The following is a 22,041-nucleotide window of genomic DNA, read 5'->3' on the forward strand; positions in this document are numbered from 1 at the left end:
GGGGGTTGAGCAGGAGGAGAGTGGGACACACAGTCCTGGCTGCATTTGGACAGATTGAGTATGCATGAAGAAGGGGGAGAGAGAGAGAGAGAGAGCGAGAAGGGGAGGAGAAAACTGGAAAGCAGAGTGAGGGGGGAAATGCACTACAGGAAAGCGTGAGACAGAGCGAGAGAAAGCAGCTGAGAGGAGAGGAGGTGGAGGCTGAATAAAAGGGACAGGCACTTGTTAGGTAATGTCTCAGTGAAAAAAGAGAGGGTAAGGGAGAGATTTGAGAAAATCCTTACAGCACACACTCTCTTGTAGCATCTCAAAGAGACGCAGAGTGTGTGCCAAAAAAAGGAAAAACAAAGAAATCCTGGCAATGCATCACTAGGCAGAAGTCCTGTATATTTTTTTTTTTTTTTTAGTGAGTTAGTTTGTATTCTGCACTGACAACTGAGTAGAAAGCAAAATGAGTGAGGAAAGTGCAACACACATTCTAACTCTCACACATGCTGAGACCCACACACACACCTCGGCCAGTAGCACACACACAGGAGGACCAATGCAGCTCCAAGCTTCTACAGACACAGAGGAGAAGAAGGTGAGTACCTAAATGTCTGGAGCTTTTCATAGCTTTTTTGTTTGTTTTTCACCCAACTGTGTCTTAATCTGGGCACAACTCAGTAGAGTGCTGCAGAACTTGTGCTTCAAAGGCTGTTTTTATCTGGCACAGTGCACACTACGCTGTGACTGCCAGAGTGGTCCCAGCGAGAGTCACTGAGCAGTGTGTTCTTCGTTGCTTGAATACAACCCTTCCAAATATTTTGTTGCAGGGAATTGATCAAACGTGCCAGAGGAAAAGAAGAGAAACAAAGAAAAGATGAAAGAAAAACAACAAGTGGGGGGGGCAGAGAGAGAGAGTATAGGAAAGACCACAATAGAGGATACTGGTGAGCTTAGGTGCGCGTTATTGTGCAGTGCCAGGAGATGCTTGGTTTCTCCACAGAAGAGGCTCTGTGGTAACAAAGGGGGATTAGGGTGTTTGGGTCTTAAGACCCTGTGGAGATGTTGACATGACCGCTGAGTGACGCTAAAGTCAGTGATCTGTGTGGTTTACTTACTTCTGCCAGAGCTCTCACCACATTCAAACAGCTCCATGCTCCATCCGGCATGACAAGTTTCCAAAACTCACTCAGCTGAGGTGAATATATACATTGCTTACTAATGAGATTTTCAAGATTGAATGGATTCAGTTATAAACTATTAATGCAGGAAACACAGCCAATATGAAATTCCATTGCTGATATTGTCAAAATTGGCCAAAGCGAGTGAGTGAGGTTTGGAAAATCCCACTTCAGTTGCATCATAGTGCTCTGATCCTATTTCATGAGGACATGTTTTGGAGAGGATTCGGGTAAGAGGCCATGTGAACAGTCATCCAAAAAGGCTTGTTGGCAGCCGGACAGTGTTTTTAACAGCTGAATCAACTGGATGGATCATTACTGACCCACACCCAGCATACTGGACTGACTGGCTGGGGAGAGGCCCATGATTCACATGTACAGTTACTCCACCAGGTCTGTTCAGCCTCTGGATAAACTTTCCTCAGCGGGGTGGTGATGGGTCACAGTGATGGGTCGGAGCTGCGGTGACATTTGGCAGAAGTTGGAGGGATTTGATCAAAATGCTGAGTTGATTGTTGATATAAATGGCTGTTTTATTGGACTCCTTGTGTTAAAGTAGTCATTTTGTTGGTTTCAGCTGGCTAATGCGTAGTCACCGCTGAACTATTTCTGCATTAGTTTGGGCAGTTATCATCCACCATCGTCATTGCTCAATAACATCCACCCTCCCCCCAACCTCCAGTCCATCAGAATTCACAGCAACAGCCGCAGTGGAGCTGACTTTAGGCTGTTTCTGGGGAGAGGAATAGAGGGAGTCATGGAATGAGGAGTAGGGTAAAGAGAGCCAAATGAGATAAGAATGTACGATGTGAGGATGTCCGGACCGGGCCTCTCTCTCTCTCTCTCTCCCTCCCTCTCTCTCTCTCTCTTAGGCTCTTTACGATTTCTCCCTCCCTCTGTCTTTCTATGTGTCCAAATTCATCTTCCTCTCCCACCCATTAGCTCCTCCAGATGGTGTGTTTCTGTCCCATCCTGTCACCCAGCTAAATGTCTTTGGCCTCCTCCCCTTTCACTGTTTACCCTGTTTCTTTGGAGTTGCTAAGTAACAAGCACTGTGCAGAAATTCTAATTGTTTAAGGTTGAGTTATGAGAATATTCATTTCAGCCTCTTTTTACTCTTTGTCACTCCTCAGGCCAGAGGAGCCATTTGTATTTTAGAGGAGACTGTGGCTTTGGGTGCATAGCTTCAGGTAAATCTTGGTGATTACCGGAATTAAACGTACTGATGAGCCAAATTGAGTCATTTAAAGTCTGTCGTCCTCTTCAAACCAACAGGCTTGCATCAGACTTGGAGGACTCTCTGGAACATTCCCTCACTGCCTTATGAATTCAAAACACACACTCACATTCATATCCATATTGTTCTTCAAGCCAGGATTTTTTTATTTCTCTTCATTCCTTTTGCATACCCATACAGTACCACATCATCTTCTAAATGTTGCTTACTTTATCTGCAGACATAGTGCCAGACAGTTGTCTGTGGTGGAAATCCACACCAGCCATTGACTCCAGACTAATGCTAAGGTCAATTAACAATGATCGCTGGATAAATTCAGCTTCAAACCTAGATAAATAATTGGAATGAAGCCCTTTTAGATCAGTGCAGGCAAGGTCTTTTGTGTCTGGGACAGAGTTTAAGTGGGAGGCTTAGCCACCGACACATGCTAAAGCAAGTCAGTTAAATTTATACAAGGTGCTTAACACCACACAGATGATGGACGTCCTAGCTGAAACAATTAGCACAGGGACAGTATGAAGCTACATCCTGGTCTGGGATGCAACAGGTGTTTCAGTTGTAGCAACACACTGACAACACTGTTGACTGCTGTTTGCTGACTATAAACACAGACAAAGAGCAAACACTGGGAAGATATGTAAACACTCAAGTCTGTGCACTTTCTCCACCCCTGCATGTTGTCATGTTGCAGGTTTGGTCCTTTGGGCAGAAAACCTGTAGACTCCTTCTACTCCACACTGGCTTCTCTGGCATCAGAGGTAGAGGGCGAAGCACAGTGACCCCTCACCATCATTATGATAGATTGGCCTGTCGACTTTTAGCACCAGGACTTCAGATGTAGGGAGTTGTAGAATATGAATTATAGCTCACAGATTTCTTCTCTTCTCTTCTTTTCTCTTCTCTTCTCTTCTCTCTCTCTCTCTCTCTCTCTCTCTCTCTCTCTCTCTCTCTCTCTCTCTCTCTCTCTTTTGTGATGCTCTGTCAGATGGACCCGGTGCAGAAGGCCGTGATCAACCACACCTTTGGAGTTCCTCTGGTGAAGACCAAGCGGCCAATCATCTCCTGTAACGTCTGCCAGATCCGCTTCAACTCAGAGGTACAGGAACACGAAATAAGCCCAACGCATACACAGTGTTTCTCCCGCTTCATCTCCCACGAAGTCTCGATTTCCCACGTGGCATTAAATATACTGAATCCTGCTGGTCATACACATACATCTTTCACAATCATACATGTTTTCCTTAGGGATGTGTTGGAGGTCTACGGTATATATCCTATTTGCTCTTCCAGACAGCGGGCACTGACACAGAGGATGAAGCAGATTTGTTTGGGTTGTGTTTAGGCAGTTGTGACCCCGCTGGAATTTAATTTGCTTCAAGACTGTGGCGTTAGTAGAAGCAATAATCGCTGCGGCACAAAGCCTCACAAGCTGCTGCAGAAACTAGGAGTGAGAGATAGGATTTCCTCCCTGCTTTCTCAAAGAGATTTTCTCTTGCTCATCAACACTGACAAAGCCTGAATGAGATCTTGAACACGTGGAGAGTTCATTTCACATTAGCATGACGTGCAGTAAGAACATCTTCAGCAATAACTGAACTGTTTTTTTTTTTCGCATAGTGTTGTATAATTCTGTCAATTAATATTAGCAGCATTTTCATCTGTTTGACCATATGGTGTAGTTTATCTGAATTCATAATGTGAGTTTAATGGCACATCGTACCCACGGGCAACTTGCATACATGGCTGATGACAAATTGATGAAAACAAAAATCATATGGAAGTATTTTATGTGTAGTGAAGCCAACTCAGTCTCAGCTTTTTCTTTTTGCTGGAGACGAATCGGACAGACACATGACAACATCAGCGCCAAATGTGTGTAGTGTATAATTTGGCTGCGATTGTCCATATTCAGTGGTGCAGACTTCAGGTCTAGGGCGTACATCCATCCACAATACACAACATTAAGGAGTGGACCGGTGCTATATATACTCCCCAGGTCTACAATCATGGTTTCCATGTGGTCAGGGAGCTGCAGGGCTGTAATCTTGAGCCTAGTCTTTGCACGGTTGTCTGCTGGATTTCTCCACAGGCACAGGAAACCGTTAGACAGAGATGTTTATACAATGAAATACTCTGAGACCCACAGCTAGCAGTCTAATAGTGGCTTCTTTAGTCAAAACGTGTCCTGTTGGATAAAGTTAAAAGGATATGCAGCAAATCTGTGTAGAATTTAAAGAATTTAAATATTTAACTTAAGAGTAAAATATTGTTTTAATGATTTGACAGCTAAAAGAAAAAGACAAGAGCAAAGTTACAAAAGAAACCCTTAATGTGTCAGGATACATACAGAACAGAGTCTACTAGTTTTGCTTTCGTATTTAGCCTAATAAAAACAAAAATAAATACTGTTTGTTAGCATTTCTGACTGGATAGGATGTGCAGCGTGGGGTGAGGGATACTGTTTATACATCTGGACAGATGCCTCCTCCTCACAGTGGCCTCAACACTATGAACAATTGGACAACTGACCTGAGATTCTTCTTCCTATTTTTAACCAGGTAAAAATTTCATCAAGACCCGACCAACAGGCCAGTAATAAAAAATTGTTCCAAAATAATAATTAAAATAATATAAAGAGACTAAGACTCATGTCGTGCAGATGCAATAGAGGAGCTTAGATAAAAGGCAGTTAATAAACAGGTAAAAACATTTTAAAAACATAAGGTTATTTGGTGTCTCTAGTGAAGTTAATGTTTTTTTTATGTTCATATGTGTACAAGGGTGGAAAGGTAACAATTAGGTGACACACACTGCAACTGTGGCTTCCTGTGTGTTCTGGCTCCTGACTGATGAAACACTCACTCACACACACACACACACACAAACACACAAACACAAATCCACATGCATGTGAAAACCTCAGGATTGCGATATTCAGGACGACACTGCCTCTCGAATGTCATCGTCACTTTCGCTGCCTGTGTGCTCAAGAAGAAGCGCACACTGCAATATACTGTGTCAGCAATGTCAAACTTGCAGCAGGCCGTGTGTAGTTTGTGGTGTCCTGCAACCCGTTCTCTTTTACATAATGTGAAGTCAGGATGAAAATATTAAAGCACGTAACACTTCGGGATAATCCTGTGCTGCATTCCCAGCCTCGTTTTTTCCCAGTTCGGGCTCTGGCCTTGATGTTGACATTTCTCTGTCGTTATCTGCCATCTGTGAGTTGATTGGGGTGCTTAGGTCAAATACAGCAATAGGGGCTTACCATGTAATGTCATAATCAATGCGTTTGTCTTCAAAGAATCCAGCTCTGCCTTTTTGTTCCCGCCCTTCATTTCACGCATCATTTTGCCATCGTTCATTCATCCCGTTTGATCTTTCTCTTCTGTGCCTCTCTGCTTGTCTCTCTCCCAGCAACCTTCTCCCCCTCTTTCTATCTTCCTCCCTCTCTCGAGCTGCATTATTTACTGTGTGGAAATGCCTAAAATTGCCTGCCACTACTTATTATAAGATGCATTTGTCAAGGGCATGGATTAGTGTCTGGTTCTGACAGCCCCAGTGCATCTTGGGAAAGTCAGGGAGAGGACACTTTGATAAGGAAGGGCAGCAGAATTAGGGGTGGGTGGGTGGGTGGGGTGGGGGGGGGTTTGCCCCAGCTCGTTCCCTGCGTGTATAAAATGGTGGTGTGAGGTGCTAAACGGTGGTTTTATGCAGAATAACCTTGGTGGCGTGCTGCATTAGTGACATCACAGGCTCCGTCGCGCTGCATTGACCAACGTCACAGCTGCTGCAGCAAGACTTGGCTGATATGCATCCCTTATTTTCTTCCTGTTCCTCTCTCCCTTCTCTGCCGTCCCCCTCCATTTTCACTCCCCCTCAGTCTGTGTCCTGCCTGTTTATTGTCCCGGTCTATCAGTTGTTTTCTCTCACTTTAACTTCCATCTGCCTCATCTGGAGATGCAGCTGTGGCTACGCTGTAACATCACAGCTTTCTCCCTCAGAATGATAGTCATGCTGGAAAGCACTTGTTCAGTTTGAAGCCTCTGCATAATGAAACACAGGCAGATGCGGCGCAGCTTTTCCTCCCTCTGAAAATTTTTTTTGTCTCTTTTACATCATTCCCATTCTCAGTCCAGCTCTTTATATCACCTTCCTTGTCTTGTAGTTCCCTGGCTATGAACCAGCGCTCCTTCATCTTCCCTTCATCCTCTTTCCCTTCCCTCCATCCAGGACCTCACACTGACATTCAGCAGCTTGGCAGTTGATCCCCTTGGCTTGGTGGGAGAGGTTAAGAAAGCCTCTGTGGCTGCTTCGCCATGCAGCACCATATACCTTTCTATCTCCCCACATTCCCTTCTTCATCTGAGAGATCACTTCTCTTTCAGCAACGCCCTCGACCCACCCCATTCCCCCCTCTCCACAGCTCTCTCCACCTTGATCTTCTGGCTTTGCTCGAGCAGCTCCTTAAGACCCCTCTGACAGGATACAGTTACAGCCCAGTTTGTCATCATGATTTACAAGAAACATGTGATCTTCTAAAGCACTGCAGCCAATGCCCCTGGTTTACCGTGCCAGATCACATCCTGGATGCCATTAGGCACTCACATAAAGCAAACATACACAACTGGGCTCATACAAACATTACTCATCACTCCCCTGCCTCTTTCACCAAGCCAGTCTATTCCCACTCCTGAGCATGCGGTCAGTGTGATGTCCTGAGTGTCAGGCAAATTCTCCAGGCCTTTCAGCACCTATTGCAGCTGTCAGCCGCTCTTCAAGACCTTGAATCTCACTCTCCCTGGCACCTAACTGTAATCCAGCTATTTAATAATCATCTTCATCATTGGCCCCTAGATACAAGAATTATTTGGCCGACACGGCACATGGCGTGGTACATATGCTCACTCCGTATATTTGTGGCGATGGCAGGGAGCTATTTGACTCAAGGAGGGTGTCAGTGTTTTTAATTGAGGCACACTTGATAGAGGGGAGATAAAGAATGGGTGAGCAGATGGCAAATAGGGTTACATGACCACCCCCTGCCCAGCTAGGTGTGTGTGTGTGTGTGTGTGTATGTGTGTGTGTGTGCCAGTGTATTTGTCTGTGTTTTTTTGTTTCACAGCCACCATACTGTGAAGCTAGACCACTGGCGACAGCTCAGTATAGCAACCGAGCATCTCATCTGCCATGTTGTCCACGACTCACATACCTCTGTGCAGACACACAAACATACACACAGTAGAGGCAGACTCCCCCGATGTCCTGACAAATGACTCACCTCTGCTGTTTACCCTCCAAATAAAACACATTAGCTAGCAGGAGATTAGCCACAGTAGCCTCTGTAACAGATCTCTGCACTATTTATTTATTTATTTTTCTTCGCTGGAATGCGGGATGATCGTCAATCTTTGAAAACCTCCAGACTCCAGAATCCGCACTTTATCTTTACTATGAGATATTACAGACAGGGTCTCTGCTGCCTGGTAGCATGTATATTTAGGCAAGCAGTTAAGTCCGGGACTGTGCTAGAGCTTGACCCTGTCCAACCAGCAGCTGAAGGCGATCACAGTATTTATGTTGTAGGAACCCACATATGTCCACTGATAATGCAGTATGTACCGTTATAATGTGCGTGTGTGTGTGTGTGTGTGTGTGTGTGTGTGTGTGTGTGTATGTTGCAAGAGGGAGGGTAGTGTCAGTGCAGGGCTTATGGGTCCTTCAGGCAGATAACACGGCATCCCACTGACCCCGAGCTCAACTCCCCTCGGCATGTCTGTCAGCATGGCTGTAGTAATGAAAGCTGGAGCCAAGTACTGTCAGGGTGAATGCAGAGGTTTAGACTACAGAGGACGTATGTCACTTTGAGCTGAGCAGTTATGTCCAATGTAGACAAACAGATTACCCGAAATAGATGTACTGGTAGTCTGAATATGCTGCATGATAATTTATTGCTAATTCGAAAACCTGACTATAAGGTGACATAAGGCACAAGGAGGGCAGAAAGGTAAAGGTCTCAGATGTCTCCTTCTTGCTTGTCTTTGTTCTCCTTGCTTGTAATCCATCTATTTATCCACCGTAAACCTGCCTGCTGTCTGTGGCTCAAGTCCCCAGAGTATATTAAATATCATGCTATCATAATAGCATGCATGTGTGCACAAGTGTCTAATTCAACTTGCAATGTTTTATTCACCTGTTGGCATCAGTGTTACAACAGACATGTATTTTTTCTTTCCCATAGAGCCAGGCAGAAGCACATTACAAAGGAAACCGCCATGCCAGGAGAGTCAAAGGCATCGAAACCTCTAAGAGTCGTCCTCAGGAGGGGGACAAGCCTCATACTGTGCCCCCCACCTCCTCCCCGTCTCCGCCCGGAGCACCAGGCACTGTCTCAGACAGCGAGCCCAGCAAAGCGGGTGAGAGAACAGAAAAAAAAAAAAAGGAACCGAAAAAAGTGCTTGTGTGAGTTTTGTTGTAGAAATAATCATTTCAATCCGTGCAGGATGTTCAGAGGCTTATCGTTTTGCTGGAAAATGAAATGGAAAATATGCAAGAATAACAAAGGCATCTAATCACAGCGGCTTTGCTGTGTATTGTTCTTCTTGTGAGCATCTCGGCTCTGTGTGTGGTCTGATTTGGCTGCAGCATATCTTATGGCCAACAACACAGCCCCACAAACCTCAGAAAGAGTTTGCACTAACAGTAGTGTTTATGGGGAAAATAAAAATTTAATTTAGAAATGTTTGTTTCATGGAAGATTGGGTAGCTGAACGAAACTTTTAGATGCCAAGACTTCATTCTGAAGTGACAAAAACTATTTTCAATGATAGTTAAAAATAAACTAGAGTCCTGAGGAAGTTAGTTTAAAAGTGGGACACAGTTGAAGCAACGAGTTCCTTTCTGTGACTCTGGACACATTAAATTTCATTAAGAAACTAAATTGAGCTTTAACTTCAAAGGAGTGTGTCCAAGTTAGTCTGAATGCAGCTACAGTTATATAAGCACTGGCAAACGCTTGATGAAAACATAAATCAGGTCGATAGGAAAGTTAAACTAAAAACAGAGGGAATCTGACCCAATACTCCAAGGGTTAAGAAGTCGGAGCCCTTGACTGAATATTTAATATGTATTGCACATAGTAAAGATTGATTCAGTTCTTTACAACAGATTATGAAGACAGTGTATGTAGCTCAAACAAACAGATAAATGTTTGCTGTCACGGGACATACTCCATCAGTTTACATCACGAGCCTTTTTCATCTTAATCTAGAACAATATACTGATGCCAGGGGATCATCTTATATTGATCTTGTCTGGCCAACAGCTGAGTAGCTCAGAGAGGAGCACACGGACCAACATGAAAGCCAGACGTCAGGTGTCTTGCTCTCTGAGTGATAGGTTGATCAAAGTAGAAGCATCATCACTGTACCCCAGACAATCCTCCGTATTAGTCCAGTCTAACCACAGCATTGTTTTGTTCAGCTCGGCAACGCAAGAGTATCTATCCATTTAGACTGTGTGTAGGCGAGTTGGCATAGAACACGGCAACATGGCAGATTCTTGGCGTGTTTTCAAGGAACCCCACTGTGGTGTGCGTAAGTTTGTGCGTGTGTGTGTTTGCACAGTCCTGAGTGAGTTATTGAGAAGTGCAACACCACAGAATCAAAATAGACTATGTTGCCTGAGTCCAGGGTGGTGGTAATGTGTGTTAAGACTGATTGAGAAAAATAAAGATGACACCACTGTGGGAGAGCCACAGAAAGGACAAAGATGGCAGCTGATACGACTTTAATGAAAACTAATTCACTGTTGGCAGATTCATTTATTAGTTGGTAAGGATACAGGGCATCATCAAGGCATTGCAAGCTCTTTCTTTAGCAGTATGTCTTAAGCTCTGACCCTGTTGTCTCCGTATTACTTAACCTCTCCCTGTCTTGCTCATCTTCCTATTTAAAGCTCTAATTCAGAGACTGGGTGCTGTGTGCCTATGCCCTTCTCCATTCTCCACCCAGAGTTTTCCATTCCCTCAGTGTCACCACTCTGTCCTCGGATCAAACACCAGGCAATGAATAGACCGGTCATGTTTTGGTGACATTTACAAAGGTTTCTGTAGCTGATTCTTTACCAGACATTTCCACCTTATTGACGGGAGGCCACAGAGCAAACACGGTGAATGAAAAGATGAAACTCAGATCCAATAAAGGCCAATATGCTGCAACATGCCAGAGCAAAGGCCTTAGCATTTCACCATCTTTGACTCTTTTACTCTCCATAAAAATAACACTAATTCATTGTAGCTGATCCCAGAGTAGTAAGAAGCAAGTCTTTTTTCACTCACCCTCCCTCACAGGGGATCTGAGATCAGCTCCAGGCCAATCGCCATTAGTGAGACTTCCCGGGGCGAACTCCAACAACATGGGGAGCCAAAACAAGCCTGCCATGATTGAGATCTGAAAGTAGCAACATGTGAAAGAATGCCTTTTTCCATCCAAGCCTCTTTCTCGTGACCCTGGAACCCTGTCTCTGCCTGCTCTGCCTGCCTGCTTGCTTACTTGTGAATTCATGTGTGTATGTGTGCATGTGTTTCTGTCATAGGCTATCTTTGGGGGACAAATTTCACACTAAAGACCATTTAATTGGGGACAGCTTGTGCAACTGGGGACAAAAGCCATGTCCTCAATTTGGAAAAAGATCATTTTTGGGTCAGGTTAGGGTTAGTGTAAGTCTTCAGGAAATTAATGCAAGGCTATGTTATGTCCCCAAAAGTGACCTATGATAACGTGTGTGTGTGTGTGTGTGTGAGTATGTGCGCTTGTGTGTGTGTGTGTGTGTGTCCTCAGTGTCATCCTGTCCCACTGCTCCATGGTAGGGGAACAGACCTCTGGGAGCAGGCTGCTGTGCATGACCTTAACTTGGAATGCAGCATCTGGAGAGCGGACACTGCAGTTTGGGCCGTGGAGTCAAACGCAGGTCACTCACTGGCTACTCTGAAACTGAGAGATGCTCTGGGCTATACACATAATGTATGCACACACATATATACACAAACAATGTGGTTAGGCCTGTGCAAGCACGCATTCGGAAGGACGAGGAGGAGATTTCCCACAGTGCAAATCCCTTACAACCCAGCGCAGCCTCTGTTGTTGATGTTGAGTGTTTTTTCCTGTGAATGGTTTGTTGATAAGGGATTTTACGCAATATCACAGTATTCTGAAACAGTCGGCTATAATACTGCCATGATGACCTTCTCTTTTACGCTGCATCATTTCCTCACGCACATATTAAACATGAAGCAGTGTCAGTGACGGCCATAAACAGGACACATTAAGACCTTGCCGAAGGCTAAAACTGTGAAAGGTCAGTTATGGTTTGAATGCTGTTTCTTCTTCAGCCTTATGGCTACCAGAACAGGTCATGAGATTCGCAGCCCTTGAAAATTTAGTGGTCAGTGTTACCCCCAAAGAGGAGGCTCTTGGCTTTGGGGGATTTGGCCTAGAGAACTGAGGGTTTGGCTGCGCCTGCGGGCGATGGCGAGGCAGCTGTTTACTCGGAGAGAAACTCTGCTCTTCCCTCCCTCCTTCCCCTCCTCTCTATCCCTCTGCTGTCTGACACTCCCACTCTAATGAAGGGCCCTGTTAAAACCACCTGATATTATAGCACTCTTGAGTCCACACAAACACTCGCAGGCGAACACGCCCCCAAGGTCAATTAAACAGATGACTTTCATGTGAGGGCTAGGGTTGCATGGCTGTGACGTGACTACGCTATTGAGTTACACAGAGCTGATATGCTTTTCATGCTCTGTCTATATTGGCTGTTGGTCCTGGGAAGTGAGTTTTTCAGGGAATTTTTTCAGGGACTTCCTCTGTGGTGAAATATACCTGCAATAACATGACTAACTGATAATAATTTGCTTGTTTGCGCGTGTGTGTGTGTGTGACTCAGAGTTCAGATGTAGGCCAGACTGGGAAAAAGGCACCCAACTGCATTATGAATGAGGCACGGGTCTTGTAGGGCCAGCGTTATGTTTCGTAGCTCGTTAATCATTAAGAATGGGCATCGGGGGCGGCACCAGTGGCAGACGGAGTCATCCTGCCCAAGTAACCCTAACCCCTGATCACACACACACACACACACACACACACACACACACACACACACACACACACACACACACTGTGGAGTCAATATCTCAGTCTTGTGGTAAACCTCCTGGTATCTGACTTGAAACTCAAACTAATGGAGGCCTCCGTAATCTGTTTACCTTGGTTTTAATTGCACTGCTTTCATTTGACATTTAAAATAAACAAAGCATACGCATCACCACATAATGTTCCACCTACACGCGGATTGATTATTGCAATAACATTTTATACAACAACAAAAAGCTTACTCGTTGTTTGGTTTCTAACCCTGTGGGATCACTTACACTCTGTGTAGAATAGGGAGGATTTGCTTAGGCAGGCACTCATTAATATACTGCCTCCTACATCGATTCCACAATCAGATATGTTTTATATTTCCAAGAAGCTATTGCAGACTAGAGAAAATTTCACACTTAAGGAATCAGGATGAACATTGACTCTTAGCCAACAATGGAAGTTCCTTTGGTCTGACTTTGAATTGGTCCGTATTAAATCCCATGGCTTTATCAACAAAACCTCTCCCTCTCCCCATGGACTGCATACTATATACATCGTTTTAATTTCCTGAAGTGGATTAAGGCAACGCAGACACACCAGGCTGTATTGTAAAGCATCTGGATTGAGTTATCTCCCTCTGCTGACCTCTCCCAGTGAATAATGCCTTCTTCTGTTTGGCTCTGAGGCCAGCAGGGACGAAGGGCAGTTAACTGCCTTATCAATGTTTAATTAGACTTAAATATCCCTATACTTTCTGAAGAAAATAACTCTGCAAGTGGGATTCTGAGGGCAAGAAAAATGTAGCAATTTGTCTACTCTGTGCTTTTCATTTTAGTCAGAAAATATGAGAAAAAGAAGGAGTTTTTTGCTGCTCAGTGACATTAGTGATTTTGGGTTGCTGAGACAGACAGTGCATGACTGTGGCTACGTGACCTCAAGGGGTTAGCCTCCAACTGAACTTGTTCTAAGGTGGATGAATGTAGGAGACGTTCACTGTGGTATGAGGTGAAACAGTGACTGGATGTGACGGTTGAGTATGGCACACCTCCAGGCTATCATGGATCATGAAATCCCTCTCTACTATTGGGCCATCCACCTCTCCCCTCCACTTGACTTTAACTCAAACCACATGTTAAGGACGCTGTGGATTCTGGGTTTGTTTCTCAGCATTGTGATGAAGTCATGTGCATGTGTATGTGCTGTGTGTGGGCAAACGCCAACAACTACCTTGGCTTCTCTATCATTCTGTCCTCCTGCACTTGCAGGTACAACCCATTAACTAGCTGCACTGTGGTAAAGTAGACACATTATGATCACAAAGCTCTTCAAACAGCACTTGCCCTCACTCAGCACTTTGATCCAGGCCTGGTTTATGGACTCCTCAATGCCATAGAGAGTCAGAGTAAGAAATATTCCTTTTTTTTTCTTTTTTTAACTAAACATCTGTTTGACAAACGCTCAGTGCAGCCAGCAGCTCTGCAGCTGGAAACTTCCAAAATGGAAAGAGAGAGAATTTCGATCTTGGAAAGCAATGGAATGGAAAGCACTCAGAATGGCATCTTCATCTGAGATGATGCAATAGAATAGTCAGAGTGACTGTAGTTATACAATACACGAATTATCAGAGTCACATAAGAATCTCAGAGTGAAGCAAAAACATAAAAATATCATGGCCCCCATGGGCTCTGTCATGTGACAACATGTGGAGATCCTTAAAAAGGAAATTGGGCAGTTAAAGTCAATATTTGTTTTCTTCCCAGAAATACTCTGTTATCCCTTTAATACCATAATCCAGTGGGGCTTTTCCATTGCCTGGCTTTGGCGCTACATCCTGTGGAGTTTTAAGAAACGGGGCCTGCTGGTCCCTGCTGATGGGGGGGAGTTCTGAATACCCCACCCAAATTTAGGGGGTCTTTTTTCAGCCAACACCCACTGCTTCGTGAATACCGAAGGCATTGCGTATGGGAGTGGCTGACCAGAAACATGTGTTTGGAAATGTATGCATAAACATGCTCTGTGATGAAAAGAGAAAAAGTACCCAACATACGTTGAGATTAAAACTACAGAGAGAGAGAGAGAGAGAGAGAGAGAGAGAGAGAGAGAGAGAGAGAGAGAGAGAGAGAAAGAGAGAGAGAGAAGGCAGAGGGAAAAGTGAGCAGAGAATGAGAGGAAAGCTCACCTAATGATATTTTCTTTGGACTTCGTGTGTTGCCCTGTGACAAAGCAAGTGCCATTATGCTTCATCCTCAGCCAAAAAAACAACAGGTGTGTGGGAAAGAGTGGAAAGAGCACAGGCTGAAGTGTGTGTTTCCTGTTTCTCTCGTTGGAAGATTTTCAATAAAATGAGAGCACTTCAGTCAAAGATTGGCTTGAAAACTTCAAACACGTGCCCATCTCTTTACACACATGGGACATACGTTTTCCTCCTCTGATCCACTCTATGTGTAACTTTAATTAAAAGGACCTCTTTTTGACCAGTTACAACCTATACAGTAGGAAATAAAAAGCACTTCCGCCTGCATGTTGGTTTGTCTGATCCATGAAGCAGACCGTGCATTCCACATTCAATTGGGAGTGGTATGTGATGTGGTTTGACATAGCAGTTTTTTTTTTCAGGCGGACTTTGCTTCACCACAGAGTTTAAAGACCATGAAGTCAATAGTAAAACACTTTATTGTTTAAGTTATGAACTTTTTGGACTATAAAATCAGTGCTTTGATTTTTCTCCACACTGCTTTTGACTTTTATTTTGTCTCTTTCTTTGTTTCTCTCTTCATTTTTGTAGGTGAAACACGGCCTCTTTCACAGTTAAATGGGCCCCTGCTGGCCCCGGGGCCCCTTCCCACTCTTACCACCCCACCTACCCCGCCCATGGACTCCCCCGTGCCCTCAGTGTGCCCTCTCCTACCCACCCCAACTCCTCCCTTGATCCCCCCTTCCTCATCCTCCCCAGGCTGTGGCAGTGGCAGCACCAACTCAGAGCAGCCCGGATCTGGACCCCCGGGTACAGGAGCCGCCGGCACCTCCGCCTCCAGCAGCCCGTCCAACCCAGAGACAGAGGAGGATAAGGCCAAGAAGCTGCTGTACTGCTCACTGTGCAAGGTGGCGGTCAATTCCTTGTCACAGCTGGAGGCCCACAACAAAGGTGGGTTGATCTGTGAGCTCTGATACACTAAAATCGCTGTGGTACTTGTGCACTTTCCAGATATTAGCTGGCTATCAAACCACGTGGGATTAACTGTGATGTCTTTCTCCTTGGATCTTTTGCTTCAGTTTCATTTCTTCAGCTATGCTTGGATTCTGTTTCTCTGCTTGCTCAAACCACACTGTTGTTGTTGCTGGAAACAAAATGTATCACAAGAACCTGACTGCATCCACTGTAAGTGTACCCTGTCTGGGTTCATGAATCTGATTGGAAAAATACCCTTAGTAAGTGTTTCAGGTTGAGTGCGACCCAGCACTGAGAAGAACACTGATCAGCAGATAACTGATCCGTTTGACACTGACAGGCACGACCTCTGTAACCAAGCCCCGCTCTCCTGGTTTCAGGAGCTCTGTCAAGGTGCCTCTCCCTCTGCTAACACACCCACGCGCCGCCACAGTTCCTTGACTCACACAAGATATAATTATTTAAAAGAAACCACCCCCACCCCCCACCCCCACTCAAGGAATTCACGATTTATCTTGTCATTTGCAGCACGCAACATAAAACGTGTTCCACTTAGCCTGAAGGATTTCTCTTATAAAAGTAGCAGAGGAGGATGGCTATGGCGGGGTAACCACTGCATTGGGGGATTTAGTGGGAAAATAAAAGAAAAATAAGCTGTTATGTGGGTGAGCTCACTACAATACCAGCTTCGACATTCAGTCAGACAGCTTTCACACATGACGACACTTTCTCAGGGCTCCAAATACCCCTGAGGTGCCCGCTGCCTGCTTTAATCCTTTATGCCTCCTTTCCAACTTAGTGCTGCCTGTGACCTTGTTTCCCTCTGAGGACAGTTTCTATCTGATTGATCTCCAGTCTTTCTTTGGGGAGGTGTACTCTCCTACAAATACATCTTCTGTACATGAAGAAAAACTGTAGAGACACAACTGACTCCACATCAGTGTAACTCTATCCCACTTGCCTTGAGTAATGTTGGACCCAGCCAGCTCAGCCAGACATGAGAGCAGCCAACAAATACCTCTTAAAGTTGTATAAAGTATTAATCAATAAATGTGCCATCACCGCCGCCATTATGGTCAGATTAACCCGTGGAAGTCTTTTGGAATTCATGTTTTATCATGCTCTAATTAATTCTTTATCATTTTAACAACTACACAGCGATAAATTTGCATTACATCTGCCCACAAGCACATTTACGATGCAAATGCACATGGAAGTAAAACAAGCCATCAGCTTCTAAGCATGATCCCGGGTTTCAGCCTGCTGTCAGCTAATTGGCTCCAAAGTTCAACCCCTGAATGGGCAAGAGTTGAAACTGTTGAAACTCTATGAGGGAAATGATCTGGAAGCAATCACCCTTACGAATTCTCAAAATCAAAACAGTGCATGTTAGCGGGGTTCGAAAACAAAAGCATATGTCGTGCAGACACCAAGACATGAGCAGCGTGCGTGGCACAGACTTAATAGCAGAAAGGGCAAAAAGAAAAGAAAAGAGAAAGAGCGATGTATGTAATGTTATTTTAACAATTACACAACAGTTTCCTGCCAACCCTTCGCCTGTTTTTGTGTTTTTGATCGTGCCTGCTCTCCTTGTGTGTTGGCTTACGCAGTGAGTCAACCTTACAAAGACAAAAAAATCCACTGAGCTGTCCATTGTCAGACCAAAATAGAACAAAGGCAAAAACAGACATCCCAAGAGCACATTCCTGGCCACGAGTGAAATCCGTCAGTCCAGCCCCTTCCCCTCCAGTGGAGCCCACAGCCTCCGTGTTCCCCACCAGTCACACAACCCTGCTCTCCACTGTAACTTAACTGTTCAAAGGGAGAGTGACTCAAATTCAAAGTCAGAGTCAGTGATAGTGGGATGATTTACTCTGAGAGTAAAGAGGCATAGCAGTGAGGGGAAGATTGGAAGCCACAAGGTCAAGTCTGGGGTGGGTTGAATGTGGGCGGTGGAGGGTGTGACTTTAATTTTTCAGTGAAGAACAAAACATAATTATTTAATGAGAAACTACTCTTGCACACTCTCTAGTGTGCTGCTTTGCAGACCACTTGAAAGGGGAACTAATATGCAATAGCACTTCTCTCAATGCGATATCTTTTGTGAATTCAGCCTGTGCGATTTCTTCAAATTAAGAATATTTAGAAAATACTGTACTTAGAAAAAGTATGAAACATGCAGAATTTCCCGTAAAACATTTGACAGAATATCATTTTCTGAATTGCTCAATATTTCGAATTCTATCATTCCTGCTGGAATCATGATTGGGTTAAAAGCAGGGTGTGGGGAGACTATGGGGAGTTCTTCTTGTTATTGTTTTGTGTCCAAGAAACACATCTGGTACATTTTTATTTAAGTGTGTTGTGTCTAGTGTTACACCCTCATCTATAATGATGCAGGTCAGTATTTCAATCGCTCAGCCGTTTAATCATTGACAGAAACAATGGCTGTTCAATCAGAAACATGACCATATCACATATGGACTTAGTTAGATTTTAGTGTCTTTATGTGTTCCCACTGAGCTACAGGTCTTGATAGTTTGTTAAGACGGTGTGATTTCATCACATCAATATGTAGTGAAACAGTGTAAAGCACAGGTGTAATGATCTTATAGCACAGCAAATACTTGTACTGCAAAATCCATCCCAAGGCCAGAAAAACCTGCTTCACATAATAACCTACCCTTAAACTTCCAACTTTTGACATGTACAGTCAAAATTATTGATTTCAAAGTGAAGGTTCAGTGGTGCAGCACTGTCATTGATATTGGCACATGTGGTGGATATAATTTACTGCTGTGCATACTGAATGACCTTATGTCAGCCTCTCCACTGAATCAAACATAGGCAGTTATTGCAATATTAACATGAGAGAGGGCTCCAAGTTCATCCTCCAGATCACCAGCCGCACAGCTGTCTGACTGCAGCCCTCCAGTGGTAAAAACGCAGCACTACAACTTTGTATTGCAACATATTCTGTATGTCATGTCGTGCGTATGTGGTCACTTAGGGGAAAATAAAGACATATGTCCAGTGTGTTCAGATATTTGTCACTGTCAGTGTTTCTCCATCAGTGCTCTGAGCTACAGAGAAACGCTGTCCAGTCTTATTTTACTTCAGACAGGTGGAAGCGGCATGACTCATATGTTATAAATAGTGATACATCTCCACTGTATGGCTTCATTTTATTCTATTAGCTTCTAAATATGTCATTTCATATTGGTTAATGACATTGCTGTGTTTTTGCTTGTGTGTGTGTTTCTACCTGCAGGTACCAAACACAAAACTATCCTGGAGGCACGGAGCGGGCTGGGCCCCATCAAGGCGTATCCTCGCTTGGGCCCCAAACCCAGTGGAGAGCAGGGAGGGGGGCCGGTGGACCCCAACACTCAGGAACGAACCTTCCACTGTGAGATCTGCAATGTGCGGGTCAACTCTGAACTGCAACTCAAACAGGTAGGAGGAAGAAGATTTCCATTTTCCATTCCATAATTCATCCATTTTAATGGTCTAATATGGGAAATATTTTCACTCAGGGAAAGCGGGACTAACTTATGTTCCTGTGTTCTCTCCTTTCAGCACATATCAAGTCGAAGGCACCGGGACGGCATGGCGGGCAAGCCTAACCCCCTCCTCAGCCGACACAAGAAGCACAGGGGGGCTGATCTGACGGTAACCTTTCAAGTTTCTGACTGTTTAAGTCTGACTCCTCCTGTGACATAGTCAGCAAACCTGCGATTCACAGAGCAAATAGACAATGATAACCAAGAACATAAAGTCTGACAGGCACATTTAGAGCGAGTTGATCTGATACCTTCAAAAGCCTGCCGGGTGTTCTATTTTGGGTTGTGTCCTCCTGAAAATACTAACTCAGCTGAACTGAAATTCTCTGCATTATGACGATCAAAAGAGTCTGAAAAGGAAGGTTTATATCTGATTTCCCTACATATGTTGACCTTCTGGAACTAATCATTTTATCCCTCTCCCTCTCTCCCTCCCTTCCTCCCTCTCTCTTGTCTTGTGTCTCTTTCTTCACCCTCTTCTGTTTTTAGTCTTCTTTGACTTTCTCCAAGGATCTCACCAAAGCTTTGGGTGCGGGGCTCTTGCCCAGCCCCTTGGCTGTTGCCGCAGCAATGGCCGCTGCAGCTTCCTCGAACCCGTTGGCCCTCCGTGCAGCAGCTCCTGGGCATCACCCACACCATCACCTACTGCAAGGCCCGCCTCTCAGCCACGCCATCCTAAGACCGGCCCCGGGGCCCATCCGCACCACCCACGGGCCAATCCTCTTCTCCCCTTACTGACACATCACCCTCTGACTTCGGCCAGTCAGGAACAGCCACTCCAAAAGCACACTGTGAAGATATAAACATGATCAACAAACAGCAATCGATAAGGGGAAAAAAATCCAATCATTTAAATATTGAACTGAGAGAAAAGCAAGGGGAAAGGAGCAGCGGAGAGGAGTAGAAGTTTATGTCTCTCTTTCTTCCCTTTACCTGAAACTCTCCCTCCATTTCAAAGACTCCTGAGTGATACGCAGATGGAATGAGCAGAGGAGAGATATTCATTATGCATTGAACTCCCTTGTACATCTCTCACCTCCCCTGGTCCCTCTCCCTTGCGCTGTGGCCCTGTCATGGCCGCCTCGATAGCTACAGAAGAAACACATGCAGACGTCACTAGAAACATTAAACCACATGTAGTGTTACATAATTATTCTGGGCCAGGTTGGTTTTCCTCTGTCGTCACGGCTCAACGTGTTCTTCTCATCCTATGCACCTCAAAAACCAAGACAATAATGTTATGTCAGTAGGGTAGCTGCTTCCATCAGTCTTTGCGGTATGCGTCACATGTAGCTGCGGCGGCCTCCACGGTACTGTACATGTCCCCTTCTGCGCCGGAGGCCAGCAACTCTTCAGTTTCTGACACTAGGTCCTCACTAGATACAACATGACTTCGGCTGACAGGCAGGTGGTAGCCGCTTCTGAACATGTCTGATGGTTGGGGGGAGGGGAGGTGGGGGGGGGGGTCAAGAGAGCAGAGAAGTGACTGTGGGGGATTGCGCTCCCCTGTCATTTCCTGAGAGGGCGAGGTGAGAGGAGGGCTGGCACGGGTCAGTGGATGGGTTGACCCCAGGCAGCATGCAGACACACGCAGGCCCGAATGCATTTGTGTTTTAAAATAGACTGTACCAACAAAAATCGCTACAGGGCACATCTGCCAACCTTCGTATTAGTCAGAGAGGAGCCTCACCAAAGGGGAGAGAGGACAGCAGAAGTCACACATTGGTACATACTGTACTGCTGTAATGCGTTTGATGGCAAGATTCTGTGATTTTACTTACAGTAATGAGAAATACTATACTGCAAAGAGCATAGTTCATATGTATTTGCTGTGACTTCTGTTGACATCAAGCCATCAAAAAGAATTGAATTGACATCCTCAACATCACCCTCGTCTTTGACTCACTGTGTAGGTGGGAAGGTATGACTTAGGTGCGACCCTGTGCACTGATGTGTTTATGTTGTTTCTGCATGCAGCCTTGCAATAAGGACCTGCAGGCTCAGGCTTCTGCATCATTGGGTCCCCCCTCCTCTGACCTGCCCTATCCTCCTCACCTCCCCCATATCCAAAGGTTCATATGAGTCTATTGTAGAGGGCACATCATAACACTGGCAACCATAACGCTGAAAGGGAACAAATTAAAGAGAGGAAGATGAAAGTCAAATACATTCTCGGAGAAATGATCTTGAGTCGGCGTGACAACCGAGCCAGAAGCCCAGCGAGGCCGCCGGGAGTGGGAGCCGAGACGTCCAGCCCAAGGCATCTATCAATACTTCCTGTCTTACAACTGAAAGCCATGAAATGCACCATGATTTGTTTTCTTTTTACAAAGACTGGTGAGCACTTTCTTTTGTTTGGTTCGGACTGTTTGTGTTTATATCACACATCAATAAGAGCAAAATAGAAAACACAGTAAAAAATATTTTTGTAGGTGGGAAATGTTAATGACTGCATCCATGAAGAGAAAAGAAGAAAGGGATGGAATTATTGTATAGTGGATTATATAAGTGTCGACTCAGACAGACAGAACAAGTGACTCAGCAGGGAGCCAGAAAAACTAGCAAAGCAGCAGCAGACCTATCTTGCTCGACAGCTTGAAGCTATCACCCTTTTCTGAACAAGATGTACACTGTGCCCTTTCATTGAGAAGCAATGAGCTCTAATGTCTTACCTTTGTCTGAATATTGCAATGCAATGAGCAATTTTTATCAGAGTGACTTGTTATCATTGTGACATGTTGTGACATGTTGTCCGGAGTTGTGT

At 44.8% G+C, this 22,041-nt stretch overlaps 1 protein-coding gene across 1 annotated transcript; it reads left to right on the forward strand.

Annotated features, from left to right (window-relative positions):
- Nucleotides 1-506: 506 nt before the first annotated feature.
- On the forward strand, nt 507-20,330 carry LOC111219154 (zinc finger protein 385A-like). Its single transcript, XM_022741749.1, has 7 exons — nt 507-583; nt 3,389-3,499; nt 8,645-8,819; nt 15,331-15,690; nt 18,986-19,170; nt 19,294-19,386; nt 19,767-20,330. The coding sequence occupies exons 1-7, from the start codon at nt 545-547 to the stop codon at nt 20,013-20,015; spliced, it is 1,212 nt and encodes a 403-aa protein (XP_022597470.1). The 5' UTR covers nt 507-544; the 3' UTR covers nt 20,016-20,330.
- Nucleotides 20,331-22,041: the final 1,711 nt, after the last annotated feature.

This window comes from Seriola dumerili, unplaced genomic scaffold, assembly GCF_002260705.1.
Source record: "Seriola dumerili isolate Sdu_G_001 unplaced genomic scaffold, Sdu_1.0 BDQW01000056.1, whole genome shotgun sequence".
Taxonomy (NCBI): Eukaryota; Metazoa; Chordata; class Actinopteri; order Carangiformes; family Carangidae; genus Seriola; species Seriola dumerili.